Source organism: Ricinus communis, chromosome 5 (assembly GCF_019578655.1).
Source record: "Ricinus communis isolate WT05 ecotype wild-type chromosome 5, ASM1957865v1, whole genome shotgun sequence".
In the NCBI taxonomy this organism is placed as follows: Eukaryota; Viridiplantae; Streptophyta; class Magnoliopsida; order Malpighiales; family Euphorbiaceae; genus Ricinus; species Ricinus communis.
Genome location: NC_063260.1, coordinates 22951882 through 22973705, shown reverse-complemented (window position 1 = coordinate 22973705; position 21824 = coordinate 22951882). Strand labels below are relative to the sequence as shown.

The 21824-nt window shown below is 35.3% G+C and overlaps 2 protein-coding genes and 1 long non-coding RNA gene across 6 annotated transcripts; 1 reads left to right on the top strand and 2 right to left on the bottom strand.

The window, feature by feature from the left end:
- Positions 1-891: 891 nt before the first annotated feature.
- On the bottom strand, positions 892-5384 carry LOC8258441 (protein FRIGIDA-ESSENTIAL 1). 4 transcript variants are annotated; one of them, XM_048373899.1, is made up of 5 exons: positions 4638-5383; positions 2813-3670; positions 2488-2625; positions 1169-1989; positions 892-1065 (listed from the first exon to the last, which is right to left on the bottom strand). In XM_048373899.1, the coding sequence occupies exons 1-5, from the start codon at positions 4888-4890 to the stop codon at positions 1036-1038; spliced, it is 2100 nt and encodes a 699-aa protein (XP_048229856.1). In that variant the 5' UTR covers positions 4891-5383; the 3' UTR covers positions 892-1035. The 4 variants fall into 4 exon arrangements, with proteins under 4 accessions (XP_048229856.1, XP_048229855.1, XP_048229854.1 ...); XM_048373898.1 differs by having other exon boundaries at positions 1169-2625; positions 2813-3018; positions 3145-3670; positions 4638-5380; XM_048373897.1 differs by having other exon boundaries at positions 1169-2625; positions 4638-5384.
- Positions 5385-9362: 3978 nt separating this feature from the next.
- On the bottom strand, positions 9363-10604 carry LOC125370140. Its single transcript, XR_007216027.1, has 2 exons — positions 10465-10604; positions 9363-10386 (listed from the first exon to the last, which is right to left on the bottom strand). It is a non-coding gene; the product is annotated as an uncharacterized LOC125370140 (long non-coding RNA).
- Positions 10605-10724: 120 nt separating this feature from the next.
- On the top strand, positions 10725-16148 carry LOC8258440 (receptor-like protein 4). Its single transcript, XM_002509399.4, has 9 exons — positions 10725-10950; positions 11959-13026; positions 13576-13723; positions 14211-14282; positions 14387-14458; positions 14613-14684; positions 14777-14854; positions 14956-15137; positions 15367-16148. Exons 1-9 carry the CDS (start codon positions 10875-10877, stop codon positions 15486-15488), a joined length of 1890 nt encoding a protein of 629 aa, XP_002509445.1. The 5' UTR covers positions 10725-10874; the 3' UTR covers positions 15489-16148.
- The last annotated feature ends 5676 nt before the right edge of the window (positions 16149-21824 follow it).

Below are 21824 nucleotides of genomic sequence, written 5' to 3'. Positions count from 1 at the left end.
TATTTTGCCATCAGACCTTATGGATTTTTAGCACTCCCCTTATCACTGCCTCTTCATAATATCATAGAATCAAGATACCAAAAAAAAGATGAACGAAGGAACCCTGACCAATGCAAAATTTGCCAAGTGCATGGTATCAACTATATTTGATTAGAAGAAAAGGATGTCCTAAGCAAAAAAATAAAAGAGTACCTCACTCCATAAATATCTGCGCATGTTTGACAGCATTGTAGAAAAGTAAAATGTATTAACCATCCATAAACACACGTATCTGGAAATCACAACAAATTATGCAAACCTGATCTTATATTGAAACAAAAGATGAAAGAACACCCAATCCAAAGGAATGGAGCCTAAAAGTTATAAATGACCAAGAATTCAACTATCACTCTCAAAATCACAAAGAATTTACTAATAGGAAATCTGCTAAAAAACATGGCCACTAGGCTGTTTTCCAGGAAGTCAATTCACAGGCATTTGAAACTAATAAACTGTTGGCAAAGGAGGCATTCCAGGTCAAACCCACATGAGCAAACAACAGTCAACCCCAATGAAGAAACAGCTGATCAACAAGTATTTGCACTTACTTTTCTCTTGTTTAGATCTCATATGCATATGAAATTACAAGGACATATTCCAATGCACCAAGGAGGCCTGAGAGAGTCAAAACTTGAAGCAAACAAACTGGGCAAACAAAGAAAGTTACGGTCATGATTAGGTTAAGCTTATAGAAGCCATTTAAATTCAACATCAAGGCTTATAATTAGTTTCCATTTATTTGATGAATAAGAATATATACATACTCCTAACGTATGCTACCAAACTACATGCAGATATCTCTTCTACATTTTATGCCAAAAGGACCAGATAGGAGGAAAGAAAAAGCATCCCTTAAGAGAAACATCTGATCAAATTCATGGCATTCTGCCTGAGTCTTAATTTTTGAAATTTTAAATAAGCCTCAAATTTACTGTTGCCTTTAAGTACTACAATGTATAGGAAACTGTACAAAAGAAAAAGTCTGGGCTTGGCATGTCAAGTTTTCCCATACTTTGTACAATATCCCTGCAAATGAAACAAGCAGCTTGTCAATGCCAGGCACAAACAACTGTGGAAGCCAATATCTATTCTTCCTCCAAGTAAAAATTCTCCAAACTAAGACACTCACCTCAACAAGCTTTGCAATTTTAGTCCGGGAGGAAGAAAGATATTGCTTAGTGATTTCCATTGTGGCTGGAATTTGAAGGGGATGCAAGGTTGTAAGAACCTTGTCAACTGCTTTTTTGACTATAGTGTTATGTGCATCCTTGCTCAAATGACCCTCGCGCCAGGTTGGTTTTAACAATTCTTTAACAAAATCAACAAGAGCAGCACGAAAATGTCTCAGTGCTCTAGATTCTCCATCTGTCTTTTGGTCAACTTCCATTTCGTTATTTTGCCTACCCTTATCTACTGTGAAGTCCTTTTTGCATTTTGGCCCATCATTGAGGTTCCTAGAATCACGATCAACCTCTATATCGCTTGTATTTAGAACATCTTTTGAATGACCAGTGCTTGAAGCATTTTCTTCCTTGGCTTTTTTCCCATTGACCACACAAGAACCTCCTGTCACTGCTCCACTAACAGATATATCTTTTCTGAGTGTATAGCAGTTCTTGTCCACCACATTTTCATGGTATCTACTATAAAAAGATGCATTACATTTGTCATCATTGCATTCTAAGCCAAGGGCCTGACTTGCTAAAGAGTCGCGATTTCCTGGTTGATGTGACATATTGAGGCTGGACGTCCCTTGGCTAAGAAAACAAAACTTAAAGGGAACTCTGTATCCAGTAGTGGGCAAATCAATGCTATCACGAAGAGGGTCATACTGGCTTCCTGGAGATGATGCTATCGTAGGAGTTAAAAGAAAAGACGGTCGAAAAGGTGTAGATGGTTCCCAGTCATTTGAGGAAATTTCTGCTTTATGTTCTGCATAGTGCAATGGATCTGCAAATACATTGGTTAGAGGTAAGTTTTCTCGCTGAGAGCCAGAGAGAGGGGATGCACTTTGCAGTAATGAAGATGATCTAGAAGCGCGATAGCTCCTATCATGCTCGAACAGCTTTTGAGAACCAAGAGGACTTGTACTCAAGGAGGAATTGTAAGAAAATAATGGTCCTGTTTGAGCAGAGACCTGGTGAGATAGCAACATCTGACTACTAGAAAGAGAACCATCCAGTCTTGAGGCCTGTAAACAGTGACCTCTAACATATGTTGGATTCTCTAAACTGCCCAAATAAGAAGAGGGATTGCCATTGCAGTGATTGCTTGATGTTACAACAGAGCCACTTGAAGATCTATGTTCAGGAAGCAAGCTTTTCTGAAATGAAGGAGAGCTACCACTATTGATTGGAGACGCATAGCTCCTATAATCAGTGGCAAGCCAATTTTGTCTAAGATTCTCTGTAGCAGCATCCTTTAAGGGAAAAGAAAACCGAGGATCACCTTTGGATGAAGGAAATTGCAGGGTGTCAGGATGGACTCTCCGGGATAAGTCCTCTCTCTGGAGTGATGAAGATGTATGTTTATCATCCAACTGATGCAGCCTTCCGATTTCTCCATCTTTAAGCGCCAAGCTTCTTTCTGAAGAGAATCACATGAAAAAGTAGTATCATTTTATGGAAGAAGCCATTAGGTCAGAAAAACTGAAGAGTTCCGATTTTTCCATAAATTTTTCAAGCCTGATGGATGAGAATGTGCAAGGTGCGGGTTATAAATTTCATTACAGATAAGGCTCCCCAACATTCACAGAACAGCGAGAATTATATACCTTCGCTGAACTGGTCTCCTTTTGAGAAATCTGTGGCAGCTGCATCTCCCTCAAGCTGTCCTTTAGCATTATCTGCTTTATCGTTTACATGAAGGAACCTACATGAACTCCCTCTAATGCACCACCCTTTGGCAAAAAAGTCACACACGACTGCTGGACGTTTGTAGGGATCTTTTAATTCAGAGGAAGGAGATAGACTTCGAGTCCTGGAAAACCTAGTGATTAGTAAGATGTAGGAATTGGTATTTTCAGTTAAAGCAGAAAAAGAGAGATTAGGCAGTGTAAGGGAACAAGCCTGGAAGTACGAAAGAAAATATTGAACCAGACTGCACCTTGATGCTGTTTGCCTCTTATCGTTCTCTGACTGCATAACTTCTATGCTAGCATCCAGAATTGCATTAGTCTCAATATTACAGTCATCTTTGATAACTGAATCATTAGGCAACTCATTTTCCGTGGTTCTAATTAAATTGGTGGTCCCAGGAACCTTAATTTCACTATTACATAAAGGAGCCTTACTATCACAATGGGGTTGACTGCATTCTTTAGAGTTGCACTTTATCAAAAATATGTCAAAATCCTTTTTGACTCCAGAATCTTGACTTCTATTCTCCCCATTGGTAGTCAGATGCTCTCCTGATTTCAGATACTTGCAGCCCTCATAGTTCACATATGATTCCTGCTGCCTCGTAAATGGTTCATTCAAAGGACCAGAAAATTTAGAATTACCAGCGTTATCTTCTAGAAGAGAATTAGATAGAAGCCCCAGCTCAGAATTCCCTGCAGTAGAACGTGATTCGTGTTGTCCGCCATCCCTCTCAAACTCCACAGGTTGCCTAACATCTACATGGAAGAATACTGAAATGAAGCAAAGAAGACATGCTTGCCAGTTTACGTGTTAGACAAGACCCTAAAAGCAGATTTTTGGACATCTTTATCAGAAAACTGAAAATGACACTAGATTACCTACACAGCTGTTCTTCATTCAATTGCTGAACCTAAATAGTTGCACCTACTCAGATTGGACAAATCAAGCATATATAAGGTAGAAATCTACCTCATTTGTAACAGTAGCAGTAGCATAAGTAACAAGAACATAGGCCTCAACTGGAAATACAGGACGGAGGCCTGTAATTGATAGGTGGGCTGTGCTGATTCTAACCAAATAATCATAGGACTACAGGAATGACATAAATTTCTGACAAACCGAACCACCTTTCAGGAGAAAATTTATGTGAAAATCACTATTGGAGAAAAGTGAGATTCTCTTTGAAGGATTATCTAATACTTTACTTCTAGTGCAGCAATATTTTCACCGTCAAGCACGAGTCCTGAGCTTCTCTAGAGTACTCGATCACTACCTAATTCACTATTTTTCACAACTCTGGTAAAAGGAGTCTCAATCCAAAAGTTTCTATTAGCTGCATTAATCCTTCTGTTTTCTATTTGAGAAAGCATGACATATGCCAGCGATTTCCTAACTTTATCCAAAATTTCAAGATTGGCCGCAGGGTTAATGGAGCCCAGGCTCAATGTAAAACTCATAATAAGCATCAAATATTGAATCTAATGAGAAAGCTCAAGCATAAGTTTTAGCTAAATCACATGTTACGGAATTTTTCACAACGCCAATCACCTAGTGATCAAAATATCTCAATCATGCAGCAGAAGTTTTACTGTGCAATCCAAAACCTATACATTTTATCAATAGTTTTATGCGGTATTGAGTATCAGATGTGCACAGAGTTAAATTTTGCTAACTGAAGAAAAATCAATCACTTTGAAGGGAGAAAATATATAAAATAACTCGTAGAGAATAGCTAACCGCTGGATTTCTGATTAGATGAATCTAACGGTTGTTCTTCTTCTTCTTCCGCTTCTTCTTCTTCTTCTTCTTCGTCTTCTTCTACTTCAATTTCTTCAATTATCTCTTCTTCTTCTTCTACTTCTATCTCTTCATATTCTTCTTCCTCTATTTCTTCTTCTTCTTCTTCTTCCACGCCATCATCATGATCGGAGGACGAAAGGACGCTGTCGTCATCAAAGGAGCGCCTGGGGGCGGAGGATGGTGGTGGCATTGGGTTTTGTGCTCGGTTTTGGCTGTTACGCTTTTTTTTTTTTCTTTTTTGGTTTAGTTAGCTGGGATATTTCGAGCCAGTTAAACACTAAGCTGGGCTCCATGTTCGTGCCTGGTTAAACCTTTTTGTTTTTTTTCTTTTCTTTTTTTTGGCGCGTGAGGAAGATGTTGGGTATTACGGGGCTTGAAACCAAACTGCCAAAGCCTTAGAAGACAGTGTTGAATTGGACTCTGTTGTTCTGTTTCGGGCCAATTGGCCTCTTTAATTCCAGCATTTTCTTACTTAATAAGAAGGTCCTTTTTAACAATATAAATTACGAATTTAATCATTTTTACAGTATAAAATATGTTGGAATTTCAATATACTTGTGTTCTGTGTATAAATTTATCAAAATATTTTTTGCATGACAACCGAATTAGTTTTAACACACAAGGTAATTCCTGGTTGGGCTAACTCCAAGACCAAAACCCCTTTTAAGTTGTTGAACCATTATGGATATGCATGCAATATGCAATAAGTAGAATAGCTGTGAGGTTGGAATAGTAACAGATTAAATAGCTGTCCATTTAAGGATATCAGAATCCGATTAAAATATATATATATATATATTCAAATTTATCTCAAATTTTTTTTATCTTCAACACCTCAAATTCTCTTTGTCTTCGACACCTTATTAACATCAGCTACATTTCTTGATAATCAAAAAGCTTCAACCATAATTATGCATTAAATATGGTTCGTAGTCCCTAATCATTAATTTATCCAAAACCTAAAAAGTCTCATTTGCTCTTGAAGCTTGACGAAGTTTATAAACAATCAAAACATCAATAACTGATCCATTGATCACTAAAATACTTTCCTTAATTTGATTTAATAAATTCAAAAATTTACATAAAATTATTATTTCTACGTAACCTCCAAATAAACACATCAATCTAAAAATATTAAAAGCAACATCTTTCAAAAGCATTTCTTCAAACACTTTTTAATTCCTTATCAAAATATCCATGAAAATCCAAAACGTCATATATTTTCGATCTAATATCTAAATTTTTTAATTTTAACTCAATAAAAATAAAATAAGTGTTAAACGTCTTTCCCTTTAATCAAAGAATTGATGACAGCATTGCATTGAAGAATAACAATTAATTTCTAAATTTTGACTTGTTTTAAGACATACCTAGTAGCATTAAATTTATGAGAAAGAAATAAATTTTAGATTGAGTCATAAGTAAGTGAATTGTGAGTGAAGCCATGTTATTATGACAAAAAAAATAGAAATTTGAGATTTGAGTCATAAGTAAGTGAATTTTGAGAAAATTAGGGCTCTACATGTGAAGGCAAGAGTTTGGCTTATCTGAGTCGCTAACTCGATTACGAGAGATAAGAAACTTTTAAGATGAATAGTTAAGTAGTTTTGAAAATTCTTCTTTCACTTTCAAATACTCAATTGAAAAAAAATTTAGAACTTTTAGTTACATTGTAGAACAAAGGAAAAAGAGAGAAGATATATAGCCAAAATACCAATATTAAGTCCACTAAAGCACATCCACGTACTAGCAAAGACCAAGCCATCTTAATAAATTTGGCTCTAGGTAAAAGGAGTTGCATTGAGTGATCTATATTAGATTGTCTCTTACGACAATCTTGACAATAATAATAAAGTACAAACTTTTCTAAACTAAAGTAAACCTAAATTGGCATGGAATTTATGATTTGGGGCACTCTTTTTCATTTGATAAGTTGTATTCTATTATGATTAGCTTATTAAAGTTTTTAACGAGGCCCTTATAGTATTGCCATTTAATGTAATAACTTTTTATCTAAAAAATACATAAGAACAAAATAAAATTGTCCACAATAACTATTCAAAAGTTATAAATAAGATAGTAAAAGTCTCTTATAGCTTAACTAGGGTTTTAAGTTTGAACCTTAGGGATGTAACTGCCTTAAAACTCTTGAAAGAATAATTTGCTACATGTATGAATTTTGTCCATATACACCAAATTACCTACACGCTCTATATTATATATATATATATATATATATATATACACACTAAATTGTCTGCAGTAACTATTATGGTAGATGGTAGAGACAACATTACAACAACTGCTGGGTTGAACTCATATCAGTAAATGACAAAACTAATAACTATAAGAAATTAGAATTTAATTTAATTAAAATGAAAATTAAATGAATGAGTGAATGTAGAATACAACTGTATGTATAATTGAACTCGAATCAATTTAATTCTAAAATTACTAGAACTGTTTTAGTTAGTCGGATTTTTATTTTTATAAATAGTTTGTATTTTTCATTATTAGTCGGGTAGAATCCAAACAATAATCGGCCTAATCTAAACGGCGGCACCAACTATTGTAGACAGAGCAACAATCTCGTTGATAATGTTAATGACGATGCTAAAGCGAAACACCTATAAAAGAAGATCTATTAAACAACAAGAAGCCACCAATCGAAAGACGAATACTGAGAGTGTTTGGTTCAGAGATTTAATACAGCTGATGACTGTTTTCATTGAATAACTATATTAAAGTGTTTGGTAAAAAATTAAAAAAGATTTAAGATACACTATTTCAAGTTTTTTCTTTTCTTTTTCTATTATCAATATAATTGTTGTGACTCTTTCCCTCAATCAAGAATTTTATGCTTTTAAGTTCTAATCAACTATGTTTCATCAAGTCAGTTTTATGACTTATTAGACTACTGTCCACATTCTCCTTGTGTGGATTCAATAGACTTCAATATTTATTTGGCTTTTTTCATAAATAAATTAGTTTAAATGATTATGATCAATTTTTAGACAAATAGAAATTGCGTATAAAAATTATATAATTTTCTTTATAAATAAATTAGTTTAAATGACTCTTATCAATTTTTGGACAAATAGAAATTGCGTATAAAAATTATATAATTTTCTTAATTACATACTAAAGTTTTAAATTTAGAACTTGTTAATTTATATTAATTCAAATTTTAATCGACCCAGCTCAAAATGATTATTTAAATTATATTTTTTATAACAAGAAAATAAAAATGAAAAACAATTAAAATATAGAAAAAATTTATTAAACTATTTTATGATTTATCATATTTTTATTTTAAAGTCTATGATTTACTTTTTGTCATTTTGGTGCGTTGACTGTTGGTAAATAATGGTCAAATTCCAAAACGCCATTAGCATGTGCTGACGTGACAATTAAAAAAATAATAGCTATTGTGTGTCATATCAGAATCTTTTTACAATTTAACCGTTATTTGTTAACAATCACATTTACAGAATATCAGCGTAATCTAAAAAAAAAAAAAATCATAAATTCTAAAATTAAAATACGTAAAACTAAAATATAATTTAATAAAAAATTTCCTAAAATATATACTAAAAAAGAATTCCTAAAATTTGGATGAGTCTCCATGAATTACGGACGGTTGCAGTAATTATAATTTTTGTATTTGGTAAATGAACATTTGGAAGGTCAAAAGCAGTTTCATCATAAAGTGATAAGAGGAAGAGCAGTTCTTATTGTTAATGATCCATTAGGTCATAAGATTCCAAATATAATATCAAGCCTAATGCATATTTTTGCCCAAACCAAAATCAGCTGCGCAATTATTCCAATTGTATGCGTCCAAATGGTATCTATTCTACGAGCGCCCGCTCAACCTTCCTATTCTAAAATCGTTTCTTACTTTTTCCATAACATTATCGATGTACATCAATATTTACGCAGGGAAATGAGTTGGACACTAAATGCTTATACATATTCTCATAATCCATATCATGGAGTAGTTCCAAAAGATAATAATACCATTCATGTTTTCCTAAATTGAAAAATAATGTCAACATATCTCATCATTCGAGATCTCATCTCATAATTCCAATGATGATTTTTATATAAATTAAATTACACCCAATTGATAATATCCCCTTTACTTCTTCTTCTTTTTTTTTTCCTCTTATCTATGTTATAGCAAAATGGGTTTCATATTAATATTGTTATTCAATTATATTTAACATATAATATGGATCCACTTATTTTCACATATACAGTTAATCCTCTAATCGTCAATTGTAAAGATCTAAAAAATAGTCATGACAAATATAGTCAAAGCATATTGTATTATATAGGTTTAAAATCAATAATATATGAATGAATTTATATTTTGATTAAATATTTATTTCTATTCAATAGGTGATTTTTAATATATTTCCATGTCTACAATAATAGAACTATTCTTACTTACTCATATTTTAATTCTTCTTGAAATATCATCCTCAATAATTAATAATTAAAAAAATCGTTAATAAATGATTAATTATTTAATATTGATGCTACCAATAATGAATGCGATAGTGCAAAGTCAAAGTAAAAACAGAAATTATATAAAGAAAACTAGAATTGAGTCAAAAAGAAATTGAACTCAGTGATCATGTAAGTATCCCGTAAGAATTTGAAGAATTCATGTTTTATTTACCGATAAATGCATTCTCATAATTATTAAACAATACATATAAAAAGGGGAACCTGACCTAGTCCGTTAGGTCTGTTTAAGTGAGTGGAGCGAAGGGAGCTGAAAACGTGAAAGCAAGTCTATCCCCAAACGTCTGCAAACCAAAGACCGGCATTCAAGCCGAGCCGCTACTTGACTGATTCATTGCCTGGCATCATGAAGTGAACTAGACTGGCTTCGGTCTCTCTCTACATGAAGCACCCGAGCTTCATACAGGGTCTCATTAGGTTCTTTCCCCGGTCTTGCCGGCTCACCTCGACATTCACGGTTAGTCCCTAATCCGAGTGAAGGTCACTCCTTTCGTTTCCCTCGGGTTCTGTTCTATTAGTTGAATTGAATCCCCAAAAGCGGAAGAAGCGAAATGGTAAAGGTATCCTCCCTACGGTTACCTTCTTTGCCTTCCCTTACACATGGTTTTTTTAAAGACTACTTCATCCCACCATCTTCATCCTATCTTCATGTCCGATAATCTCTGCTGTTGAAGCTGTTGAGGATCGCCTAGTTGACACTACCGGATCAGCATCAGCTAACTCTTCAGGCTAAGCCAATAAGATCGAATAAGAGCAAGTTTCTCTACTATGCATAGATTATATCCGTCCATAGTTAAATACCAGAATAGAGAGAAGAGTTTATAAAGCTATGTAATTAAATTAATATTGGATTACTACACACACCAAGACGCGCACACGAATAGTGTCGTTAGTCGGACACAATGCAAGACATTTGAACATCAATATAAGACTGAGCCCGATAATTGCGCACCAAAGTGTGGCAATGCCTTAAAAGTGGAAAAAAGGGAAGTCAAAATACAAAAAAGTCAAAAAGGAATCCTAAGCCGTCTAATTAAAAATCTACGCCATATATCATGATCAAACATTAACGTAAAAAAGAAAAAGTTAAAATAAACTCATACATTCTCACCCGTGAACATTTCCGTCTTCCTCTAGTCACGTGCCTTTTGTCCTAAAGTAAAACCAAAAGGAATTTTCAAGTGGAAATAATAGGCAAATAGCAAAAACACGTCTGGAAATAACAACTTACCATCACAAGTCACTTTACGTCACCATAGGTCCAAGCAGTGGGGCCTACTCATGTAGTATTAACAATGAAGAAAGAAGGCACCTATCAGATTAGGAAGTTACTCTGATGTACCCTAAAGAGCTCTTTTGACCGTCCGATCAAAAGATGTCCATCAAGGATAATGAACCAATGAACTCCACAAACAAGCACTCTCTCTCTCTCTCTCACGAGTCAACAAAATGTAGAAAAGGAAAAAATAAAAATCCAACTGTTTATTGTTTACCTGCACTCACGTCCCTGCACTCCCTTAAAAAAGCAACAAAAAAGAGCTTAGAAGAAGAAATGAGGCCATAGTGAGAGAGAGAGAGAGAGGTCTGTGTGTCTGTGCATGTAAAACGCGTAAAACAAGAAAAGCAAAAATTGAAGCTAAAATGTTAAGATTTGTCATCGTACAATCATGCTCTCTCGTATTTTTCTTAGCTTTCTCCACTTGTTTAGCTAAACCAGGTAAGTCTTTTTTTTTTTCTTTTTTTTTTTTTTGCACTTCACTTTAGCAATTTTCTGATTTGATGAAAGTAAAAATTATCTGATAGTTGTGGATTTAATTAGGGATTGTTGTTTATTATTTAGTTTGATAAATGAGTGTTACTTTCTGAATATATGTAGATATGCTTGTGGATTTGAATTAGGGATTCTTGTTTATCATTTAGCTAGATAACGAGTGTTATCTTTTGAATGTATGTATGTAATAGTTTGATAAATGCCTGTTTAGAATTTATGTATGTATAAATGATTCATTAGCTGTTTCTCCATTCTGTGGTTTTATTTGTGATTGCTGTTATTGATTAATGTTGAAGTTCTGGTGTTTACTGATCTGCCGAAATTGGAAACTTCTTACACTTGTCTTGTAGATTCTCAGTTTCACACTATCCACATGAAGCTTCTTAGCTTAGTTATCATGTACTAAGCAGTTGGGGTTTTACATAAAAAAAATTAAATGAAATTCTTTTTCTTTTAATCTATAACGTTCCATGAAATTGAACTTTGAACTGCTTATTGGTATAATTGATGTTGATATAATTATATCTGTCTTGAAGAGCCCAAAACTCTTCTATTTTTCTTCTGGTTATTTTATTCTTTTCTTAGTTCACATAGTTAGGAAAATTAGCAATGTACATAAAAAAATTGGATTCTAAGACAGATAAAGAAGGAAGAAAGGGAAAAGCTACGAATCAGTGATGATTGCTTCCTTTTCAATTCTACACTGTTGTTTGTGGTTGATAATATTGGAGGTCATTACCAAAACTTATTGTAATTAGATTACATAGAGGAAATTAAAGTATTGATTATTAGGTTGCATGGCATAGGAAAATTTGCCTCAATAATAAAAAACTAATATTACATACTCCAATCAAGTTCTAGCAAAATTTACTATCTTTAGCTCGGAGATTACTTGATTGTTGTATTTCTTCTTGTTTATTGTTATTTAAATATGATATTTATATTTGCTCGTAGGACCATGGGTGATGAGGATAAGCTGTGGAGCTCGTGTAAATGTGCACAGCCCACCAACCAATACACTTTGGTACAAGGATTTTGCATATACAGGCGGGATTCCTACTAATGCATCGCTTACAAGTTACGTTGCTCCTCCACTTTCCACCCTCCGCTATTTCCCCCTATCTGAAGGTCCCAATAATTGCTACAACATTAAAAGAGTGCCAAAGGGACACTATTCTGTAAGGGTGTTCTATGCATTGGTTGCACATCACGATCCTGATCCGAACTCTGACAATGAACCTCTATTTGATATTTCTGTCGAAGGCACACAGATTTATTCTTTGCAATCAGGTTGGAGTAGCCATGATGACCGAGTATTTACTGAAGCACAAGTGTTTCTTACAGATGGCACAGCATCCATCTGTTTCCATAGTACTGGTCACGGAGATCCAGCAATCCTTTCAATTGAAATTCTTCAAGTAGATGATAGATCATACTTTTTTGGTCCAGAGTGGGGTCAGGGGGTAATCTTAAGAACAGCGACCAGATTTAGTTGTGGTAATGGGAAGTCAAAGTTTGATGTAGATTATAGTGGCGATCGATGGGGTGGGGACAGATTTTGGAGTCGCATGACAACATTTGGCCAAGGTTCGGATAAAGCTATATCTACTGAAAATAGCATTAAGAAGGCTTCAAATGCACCAAACTTTTATCCAGAATCTCTTTATCAGACTGCCCTTGTTAGCACTGATACTCAGCCGGATTTAGCATATACAATGGATGTGGATCCTAACAAAAACTACTCAGTCTGGCTACATTTTGCTGAGATTGATGTTTCAATCACTGGAGTAGGAAAACGGATATTCGACATCCTGATTAATGGTGATGTTGAATTTGAAGCAGTAGATATCACCAAAATGAGTGGGGGTCGTTACACTGCTCTTGTACTTAACACGACAGTTGCTGTTAATGGGAGAACTTTGACAATAACCTTGCGTCCTAAAGAAGGAAACCATGCTATAGTTAATGCCATTGAGGTCTTTGAAGTTATCACAGCCGAGTCCAAAACTTTATTGGATGAAGGTACATATATCATGCTCTTCTTCTTGCTACGTGTTTGAATTTGTTTATACTTTATTCTTTGTAAGATATCCAGAACCAGAATGAGGCTTTCTATATGTATATGTACACCAGTATATAATTGTGCAAATAACTTCATGTATATATATTTCATCTGACGTAGTAAAATGCTGCCACAATCTTTTTTTCCCCTGTGAGTGCATGATTAGAGTTGTGGTTTACTTTTTTACTTACCTTTTATTTGATTTCCTTGGAAAACATTTATGCCATAAGGCCTTGCTGTTTTTAACTGTTCATTTAGAATTGTACCATGGTATTGATATAGATTACTTTATTCTTGTGCTATCATTTATGCATCTTTGATGATGTTTGATCATATATTCTTGTGCTACATTTATGTGTCTTAGATGCTATCTGATCATATGGGTTTATATCATCATTTGTGAAGCAAATATTTGAAGATGTCATTGCTTCTTGCTTTAGCACATGCAGCTTTTCATGAGTTGGAACTTTCGAAAGCAATTATTAATTTGATTATTCTTCTTCATTAAGTTCGAGCTTTACAGACATTAAAGAGTGCATTGGGCCTTCCCCTTCGATTTGGGTGGAATGGTGATCCATGTGTTCCCCAGCAACATCCATGGACTGGCGCTGATTGCCAGTTTGACAGAACTATCAGCAAATGGGTCATTGATGGGCTGTATGTACTTGATCTTTGCATTGTTTACATTCCAGTTGCATTTGCTTCTGTTAATTCCTTAATCTCTGAGATTACATATTGCCCATTGTACTTATTGATTCACCTCTGTTTCTCATACTGCACAAGGTTTGGCCTGTTACTGAGAATAAGTTTGAGCAGGCCATCTTGAAGTTTTGTGAGAACATAATTGTGCAGTTGACTGCATAGTCTGTTAGTTACATGATACATATCAGTATTTCCATGGCCTCTTTGGCTTCTTAAAATGTGCTCTTTTTGTTATCTATACTTCTTGACACAAGGTAGGGTGAAACTGATAAATTTTTTAAGAATTTCTTGTGGTTTAAGGTTTCAATTTTTCAGTTCTAGTACCATATTTACCTTTTACCTTTTCGACTGAACTATTCAGCACATCTCTTCCAATTTATTTGACTTTGAAAATGGTTGGTCAATGCTTAAGATACTAAGAGGTTAGCTTCTTCATGGTCAGGGGACTTGACAACCAAGGTTTGAGGGGTTTCTTGCCAAATGACATGTCTAAGTTTCACCATTTGCAGAGCATGTAAGTTTTTAGTACATACACCTTCTAGTTTCAATTGGAAAGGTATTGGTGCTTTCTTTTTAGCTTGTAAGCTCTTATATTTGTTGAAATTTGGGCATTTGCAGAAATTTAAGTACTAACAGCATTCATGGGGCTATTCCACTATCAATTGGATCAATAACCAGCTTAGAAGTACTGTAAGTTCTTGTATTAATTTTAGTTAGCTAGTTTGATGGAGTAGCTTATGACTTCTTGGTGTGGAAAAGAGAGTTCTTGATATATATATATATATCAATTTTGTGTAGTTTAACACATCAGTATATCATCTTATTACATCTAATTGTCTGGCAGGGACCTCTCCTATAATTTCTTTAATGGATCAATTCCAGAGAGCATTGGACAGTTGACATCATTGCGGAGATTGTAAGATCTGTTACATAATCTACAGATTGTGAACTAAGCTAGGATGTTTAGTTATTCTGTTATTGACTTTAATATCAAGTTTTTATGTTTAGGAATCTCAATGGCAATTCTCTATCTGGAAGAGTCCCAGCTGCACTGGGAGGAAGGCTTTTGCATGGAGCTAGCTTCAAGTAGGCTCTTATAAATGTTTCTCCTAAAAATTTACTACTTCTGTGGTATTTACTATATTTTTTGCTAAATTCTACAAGAATACTATCTGTGGTTTTTGCAGTTTTACTGATAATGCTGGTCTTTGTGGTATACCTGGATTGCGGGCGTGTGGACCCCACCTCTCTGCTGGTGCGAAGATTGGCATTGCCTTTGGTGCATCTGTGGCATTCCTCTTCATGGTTATCTGTTCAATGTGTTGGTGGAAAAGACGGCAAAATATTCTCCGTGCACAGCAGATTGCAGGTAAGTGCAAACAGATGATGACCGAATTTAGTTCTATATCTCTTCCAATTAAGTTATCAATTCCTAACAATAAGATGTTAGAAAATAATGTATATAGTTAATCCAGTGTTCCCCTTTTCACCTCTGTGGTCTTAAAACTAGTTGTTGTAGAAGAACAGGCCGAAAGCACAAACATGCTTAGGTCTTTTAGGTGCAAATTGATATCCTACCTTCTTTTGTCTTTTAACAGCAAGAGGTGCTCCCTATGCAAAAGCAAGGACCCACAATGCGCATGATATTCAGATGACAAGGCATTATAATCATGGTCATGCACGGACAGCTGCTGAGAATGGGCCTAGCTTACTGTCTTGATTAATCAACCGTCACATTTCAGAAATCAGTCTGCATGAACTTTCCTCCTGCTTTGGTTTCTGGAATCGGAGTTGCATCTAGACCTGAATCCCATCACCTGATGACTGATTTGGCACACTTCTCAAATCACACTGCTGCCTATGTGCCCATTTCCTTGAGGATTTTGTGTAGTGAGGTTGGAGAACTCGGTTAGAAAGGACCTTCGAAACATCATTTCGTCTTGGTGTGCTACCAAAGGCCATATAAAGTGGAAAAAGTCATGTACATTTCTTCAATTCTTTGGTTCAGTTCCCGCAAAAGAAATATAGTATTAAGTTAAAGATGGACTGATGCATATAGATATAATTGAATATATATATATATATATATATATATGCCAATTTCTACAAAGCATTTGTAGATTTGAAGGAACATGCGTCATGATACGGCCCTGGCATCATAGGTCATACAAAAGGTCAGGTTGAGAGGATGGTAGGATACCCAATGAATCTCTATACTTTAAAAAAAAGGTTAGATATTATGTAACCAGTATTTGCTTCTTGTTCTTTTCTTTTTTAAATTGCATTTGTGTTCTTCCCCTCTTGTGCCTTCGGAATGTTTTTGCCGTGGCTTGAATTCTACAAATTTGATTAACATCTTATTTTATTCTTTCTTTCTAAATACGTAAATTTTGTTTCCATTTCAAGCAATGATGGGCAGCTTTCTTATTAATGCAAGTATGTGATGGAAATACGTTTATTTGTTATTGTTTAATCGAGTAGAATCCGCTGCTTTAGCATGGAAGCAGATCTATTAGTGAAATTGATACGAACTCGAACCGGATACGTTCAAACACCAAGATAAGTAATGGTGAGAAAATCAAACTGATAAACGCTCTCCCTATTTAAGAGGAAGCACCCTTACCAATAAGTTCGAATTTGTTGCCTCAAAATCTAACTTGAAAGTTTGCAATTGATTATGGAACTAACAAACTTAGCAATAGAACTACTGAGCCCTTTAGTTATAAATAGATGAAGAATGTTCAAACAACTCAAGAAACTAATAAAAAGTTAATTGATTGATCAAACATGTAGATGTGAAACTAAATCAAACAAGTTAATTTAATCTCAAGAAATTCAATAAGGAGCACCTTAAGGAATAAGAGTTAACAACTCAAATAAAACTTCATTCAGAAATGTATATTGATCTTATGTCCTTTAGCCGAAATACATAGCTCTATTTATAGAGTCTTGAAATGATTCTAACCTTAAAAAGGACTAAGAGATAAGCAATAAAGAATCAAACCCTAAAAGACTTCTAATGTGCGGTTGCCTTCTTCTGTAAGCATAAGTGGTGGCTGCCCTAGGATTAGGTAAGACCTCCAATGCTTCTAGAAACCCTAATATGCGGCCCAATGCTTAGGGTGCGGTCCAATGCTTTTAGAAACTCTAATGTGCGACCCAATGCTTCTAGAAACCCTAATGTGCGGCCCAATGCTTCTAGAAACCCTAGGAAAGCCTGTTGACTTTGATCCCTGATATTTGACCTTGACCTTGTTCCATGACCAGAAGTTTAAGCTTCATTAATAGCAATTAATGTCACTATCTTCAAGGCGTTTTTATCTTCATTAAAAGCACCATCATTAGCCAATTTCAAAACATGCTCCAAGTAAGAATTTAAGGCTTGCTTGAACTTTTTACTCTTTGCTCGTGTCATTGGTCCTCTATAGGATAGTGGATCCATGCTAGTTGACTTAGATGCATCATTGGTTGCATCATTCCCCCCCTCTTTGAAAGGATTCGACCTCGAATCAACGCCTTCATCAAAATCAAAAGGAGACAAATCAGCAACATTAAAAGTAGCACTAACATTATACTCACCAGGTAAGTCAACTTTGTATGCATTATCGTTGATGCGCTCTATTACTTCAAATGGACCATCACCACGTGGCATCAACTTTGATTTTCTTTGATTGGGAAACCTATCCTTCCTGAAGTGCACCCAAACCCAATCACCAACTTCAAATACCATCCTTTTGCGGCCCTTATTGCGTTGTTTGGTGATTTGTTCATTGCGTCTTTCTAAATTTGCACGCACTTGCTCATGCAACTTCAACACAAATTCAACCTTCTTTACACCATCTAAATTCATTTGTTCACTCAAAGGTAAAGTAAAGGACTCAAAGGAATAAAGCCATAAACAATCTCAAATGGGCAAAATTGAGTAGAAGAATGCATACTACGATTATATGCAAATTCAACATGCGGCAAACAATCTTCCCATGTTCTCAAGTTTCGTTTAACCATGGTCCTAAGTAATTGTGACAAAGTTCTATTTACTACCTCAGTTTGACCATCGGTTTGGGGATGACATGTAGTAGAAAAAAGTAATTTAGTTCCCAATTTACCCTATAAGGTCTTCCAAAAATAGCTCAAAAACTTGGTGTCCCTATCACTGACAATAGTTCTAGGCATACCATGTAAACTTACAATTTCTCTAAAGAACAATTCAGCAACATGTTGTGCATCATCGGTTTTCCTACATGCAATAAAGTGTGCCATCTTTGAAAACCTATCCACCACAACAAAAATACTATCATGTCCATGCTTAGACCTAGGTAGTCCAAGCACAAAATCCATAGATATGTCAATCCAAGGAGAATTAGGTATGGGCAAAGGCATGTATAACCCATTAGGTTGTGATTTAGACTTAGCTTGCTTGCATACAATACAGTTAGCACATAATCTATTCACATCAGATTTCATTTTATGCCAATAGAAATGATCATGAAAAACATCTAAAGTCTTTTGAACACTAAAGTGTCCCATCAAACTACCTTCATGTGATTCTCTCACAAGCAATTCACGCATAGAACACATAGGAATGCATAAATGTTTTTCTTTGAACAAAAATCCATCATGTCTATAAAATTTATCAATAGCACCATGTTCACAAGCATAGAAAATAGAACCAAAATCATGGTCATCAACATACAAGTCTTTGATATACTCAAAACCAAGCAATTTTGTTTCTAGAGAAGCAAGTAAAGCATACCTTCTAGATAGTGCATCGGCAACTACATTTTCTTTACCTTGCTTGTACTTAATGACATATGGAAATGCTTCAATGAATTCACTCCATTTAGCATGGCGCTTATTCAACTTGTTCTGTCCCTTCAAGTGCTTTAATGCTTCATGATCCGTGTGAATCACAAACTCCTTAGGTAGCAAATAATGCTGCCAAACATTGAGTGCACGCACAAGAGCATACAATTCCTTGTCATAAGTTGGATATTTCAAGCTAGCTCCATTCAAATTTTCACTAAAATAGGATATTGGCTTCCCATCTTGCATTAAAACAGCTCCAATACCTACACCAGAAGCATCAAAATCAATTTCAAAAGTTTTGGAAAAATCCGGAAGTGAAAGAATGGGAGATGAAGTAAGTTTGTCCTTTAGCATATTAAATGCGTTTTCTTGTTGTTCTCCCCAATGAAACTTCACGTTCTTCTTTACAAGCTCGTTAAGTGGTGCGGCATCAAGTCCTTGACAAACCTCCTATAGAAGCTTGTAAGCCCATGAAAGCTCCTCACATCACTAACATTCTTTGGTGTTGGCCACTCCTTAATTACTTTTACCTTATCTTCATCGACCTGAATTCCATTTTCACTAACAACAAAACCAAGAAACACAAGTTTGTTTGTGCAAAAATCACACTTAGCAAGGTTAACATATAAAGAATTCTCACGGAAAACCATCAACACCATCCGAACATGTTCAACATGCTCACTAAAGCTCTTACTATAAATCAAAATATCATCAAAGTATACTACCACAAATTTACCAATATACGCATGCAAAACATGGTTCATTAGTCTCATAAAAGTACTTGGTGCATTAGTTAAGCCAAAAGGCATGACCAACCACTCATACAAACCAAATTTAGTTTTGAATGCTTTTCCATTCATCACCTATATTCATTCTAATTTGGTGATAGCCACTTCTCAAATCAATTTTAATAAAGATAACACTTCCATGCAATTCATCTAACATATCATCTAACCTAGGAATAGGATGACGATATTTAATGGTAATCTTGTTAATTGCACGACAATCAACACACATACGCCAAGACCCATCTTTCTTAGGGACTAACAAAACAGAACGACATGGGCTAAGACTTTCCTTAACATAACCTTTACTTAGTAGTTCCTCAACTTGGCGTTGCAGCTCTTTGGTCTCCTCGGGATTGACTCTATAGGCTGGTCTATTTGGAATGGATGACCTCGGCACAAAGTCTATTTGGTGCTCTATCCCCCTTAGTGGTGGTAACCCACTAGGTAACTCCTTGGGAAACACATCGTCATATTCCTGCAAAACACTTACAAACACACTAGGAAGAGAAGAGTTAAGATTATTAGTGTTAAATAAAGTCTCCTTGTACATAAGTACAAGTACTTGCCTATTTTCACTCAAAGCCTTTCTCATGTCTCGCTCTCTAACTAAGAAACTCACTTTTTTCTCGCTTGCCTCCCCTTTTTCTTGCGCCTTACTCGTTCTTTTGCTCACATTCTTGCGCAAACCCTCGTTAAACTCTCCTTTTACCACTCGTTGCTCTCGCCCCTCATTATTTTCCACACAACTCCCTTTTTGCTTGTGCACCTTTTCTTTTTCATATGCACTCTCACACTTTCTTTTTTCTTTCTCATATGCTTCCATTCGGTACTTTACAACTTTTTGTAATTCACAAACTTCTTTAGGACTTAATGGTGCCAAAACATACGGTTTTTCATCCATTACAAGAGAATATGCATTGGTTCGACCATTATGAATTACAGATCTATCATATAACCATGGTCTACCTAGCAACATATGACATGCTTGCATGGGAACAACATCACATAATACCTCATCATTATACTTCTTTACACTAAATGCAATCCGTACTTGCTTAGTAACTCTAATCCCACTTTGATCATTAAGCCATTGCAAGGTGTATGGCTTAGGATGCTTAATAGTTGGAAGTCTAAGTTTATCAACCATCATAGCACTGGCCACATTAGTACAACTACCCCCATCAATGATTAAACTACAATTAGCATCATGGTTTTGTACTTTACATGTAGTATGGAATATGTTTTCCCTTTGAGCATCATCATCAATAGGTTGTAAATTAAGAGCTCTAAAAGTTATAAGTACATTACTAACCTCACCCAATTGCACATCATCACATTCTTCCAACTCAGGCATGTATAGGTAATCCTCCTCACCTAGTTCGGATTCTTCATCACTCTCAAAGACCACTTCACCACCTCGAATTGCCATGGTTCGCTTGTTTGGACATTGGGAAGATATATGTCCATACCCCAAACACTTGAAGCATTGCACTTTCTTTGATTTGAGGTCACTTTGCGTCGTTGGTTTAGTATTAACATCAAATTTAGGGGCTGGCTTGATGTCCTTTGATGCCTCACAACCCTTGTTAGGGGGCTGGTTGCTCCCTTTCCATGTGTTACTCCATTTTAAGCTAGGGGCAGCACTTCTGCTCTTGGTTTTTAATTGCTTTTCCACCTTTATGGCCATGTGCAATATATCCTCCATCTCTACATAATGCTGCAATTCAATTATGTTAGCAATATCACGATTCAAACCATGCAAAAATCTTGCCATTGTGGCTTCCCTATCCTCATCTATATTGGCTCTAATCATAGCTATCTCCATAGATTGCCAATACTCCTCAACACTCTTACTACCTTGTACTAGATTGTGTAACTTGTTGTACAAATCCCTTTGGTAGTACGATGGCACAAACCTTTTACACATAATGCGTTTAACCTCATCCCATGAACCAACTTCGTGTTCCCCATGACGCCTACGACCACTCACCAATTGATCCTACCAAATGGCAGCATAATCACAAAATTCAACAACAGCAAGTTTAACCTTTTTAGACTCACTATAGTTATGACATTCAAAACCCTTTCAACCTTCTTTTCCCACTCCAAATAAACTTCGTGGTCACTCTTTACCATGAAAAGATGGTATTTTCATCTTAATGCTACCCAAATTAGTGTCAATTTTGGGTTGGAGATTATGTCTAGACCCTTTAGACTCACTTTCTTGGTCATTATCAGAACCATCCCCTTTAGACGTTTTAGGCATATCATTCAATAACCTAGTTAATTTGTCATCTTGTTTTTGAAATTGTTTTGTCATATGTTCTACTACATCTCTCAATGAATAAGCTAAATTTTTCAAAGTCAATGATGGTTCAGATGACATGGTTAAACCAAAAGACTAGGAAAGAAAATAAAAAAAAAAAGGACGTGATCAAGTGTTATACTCTGGAGGCTTCTTA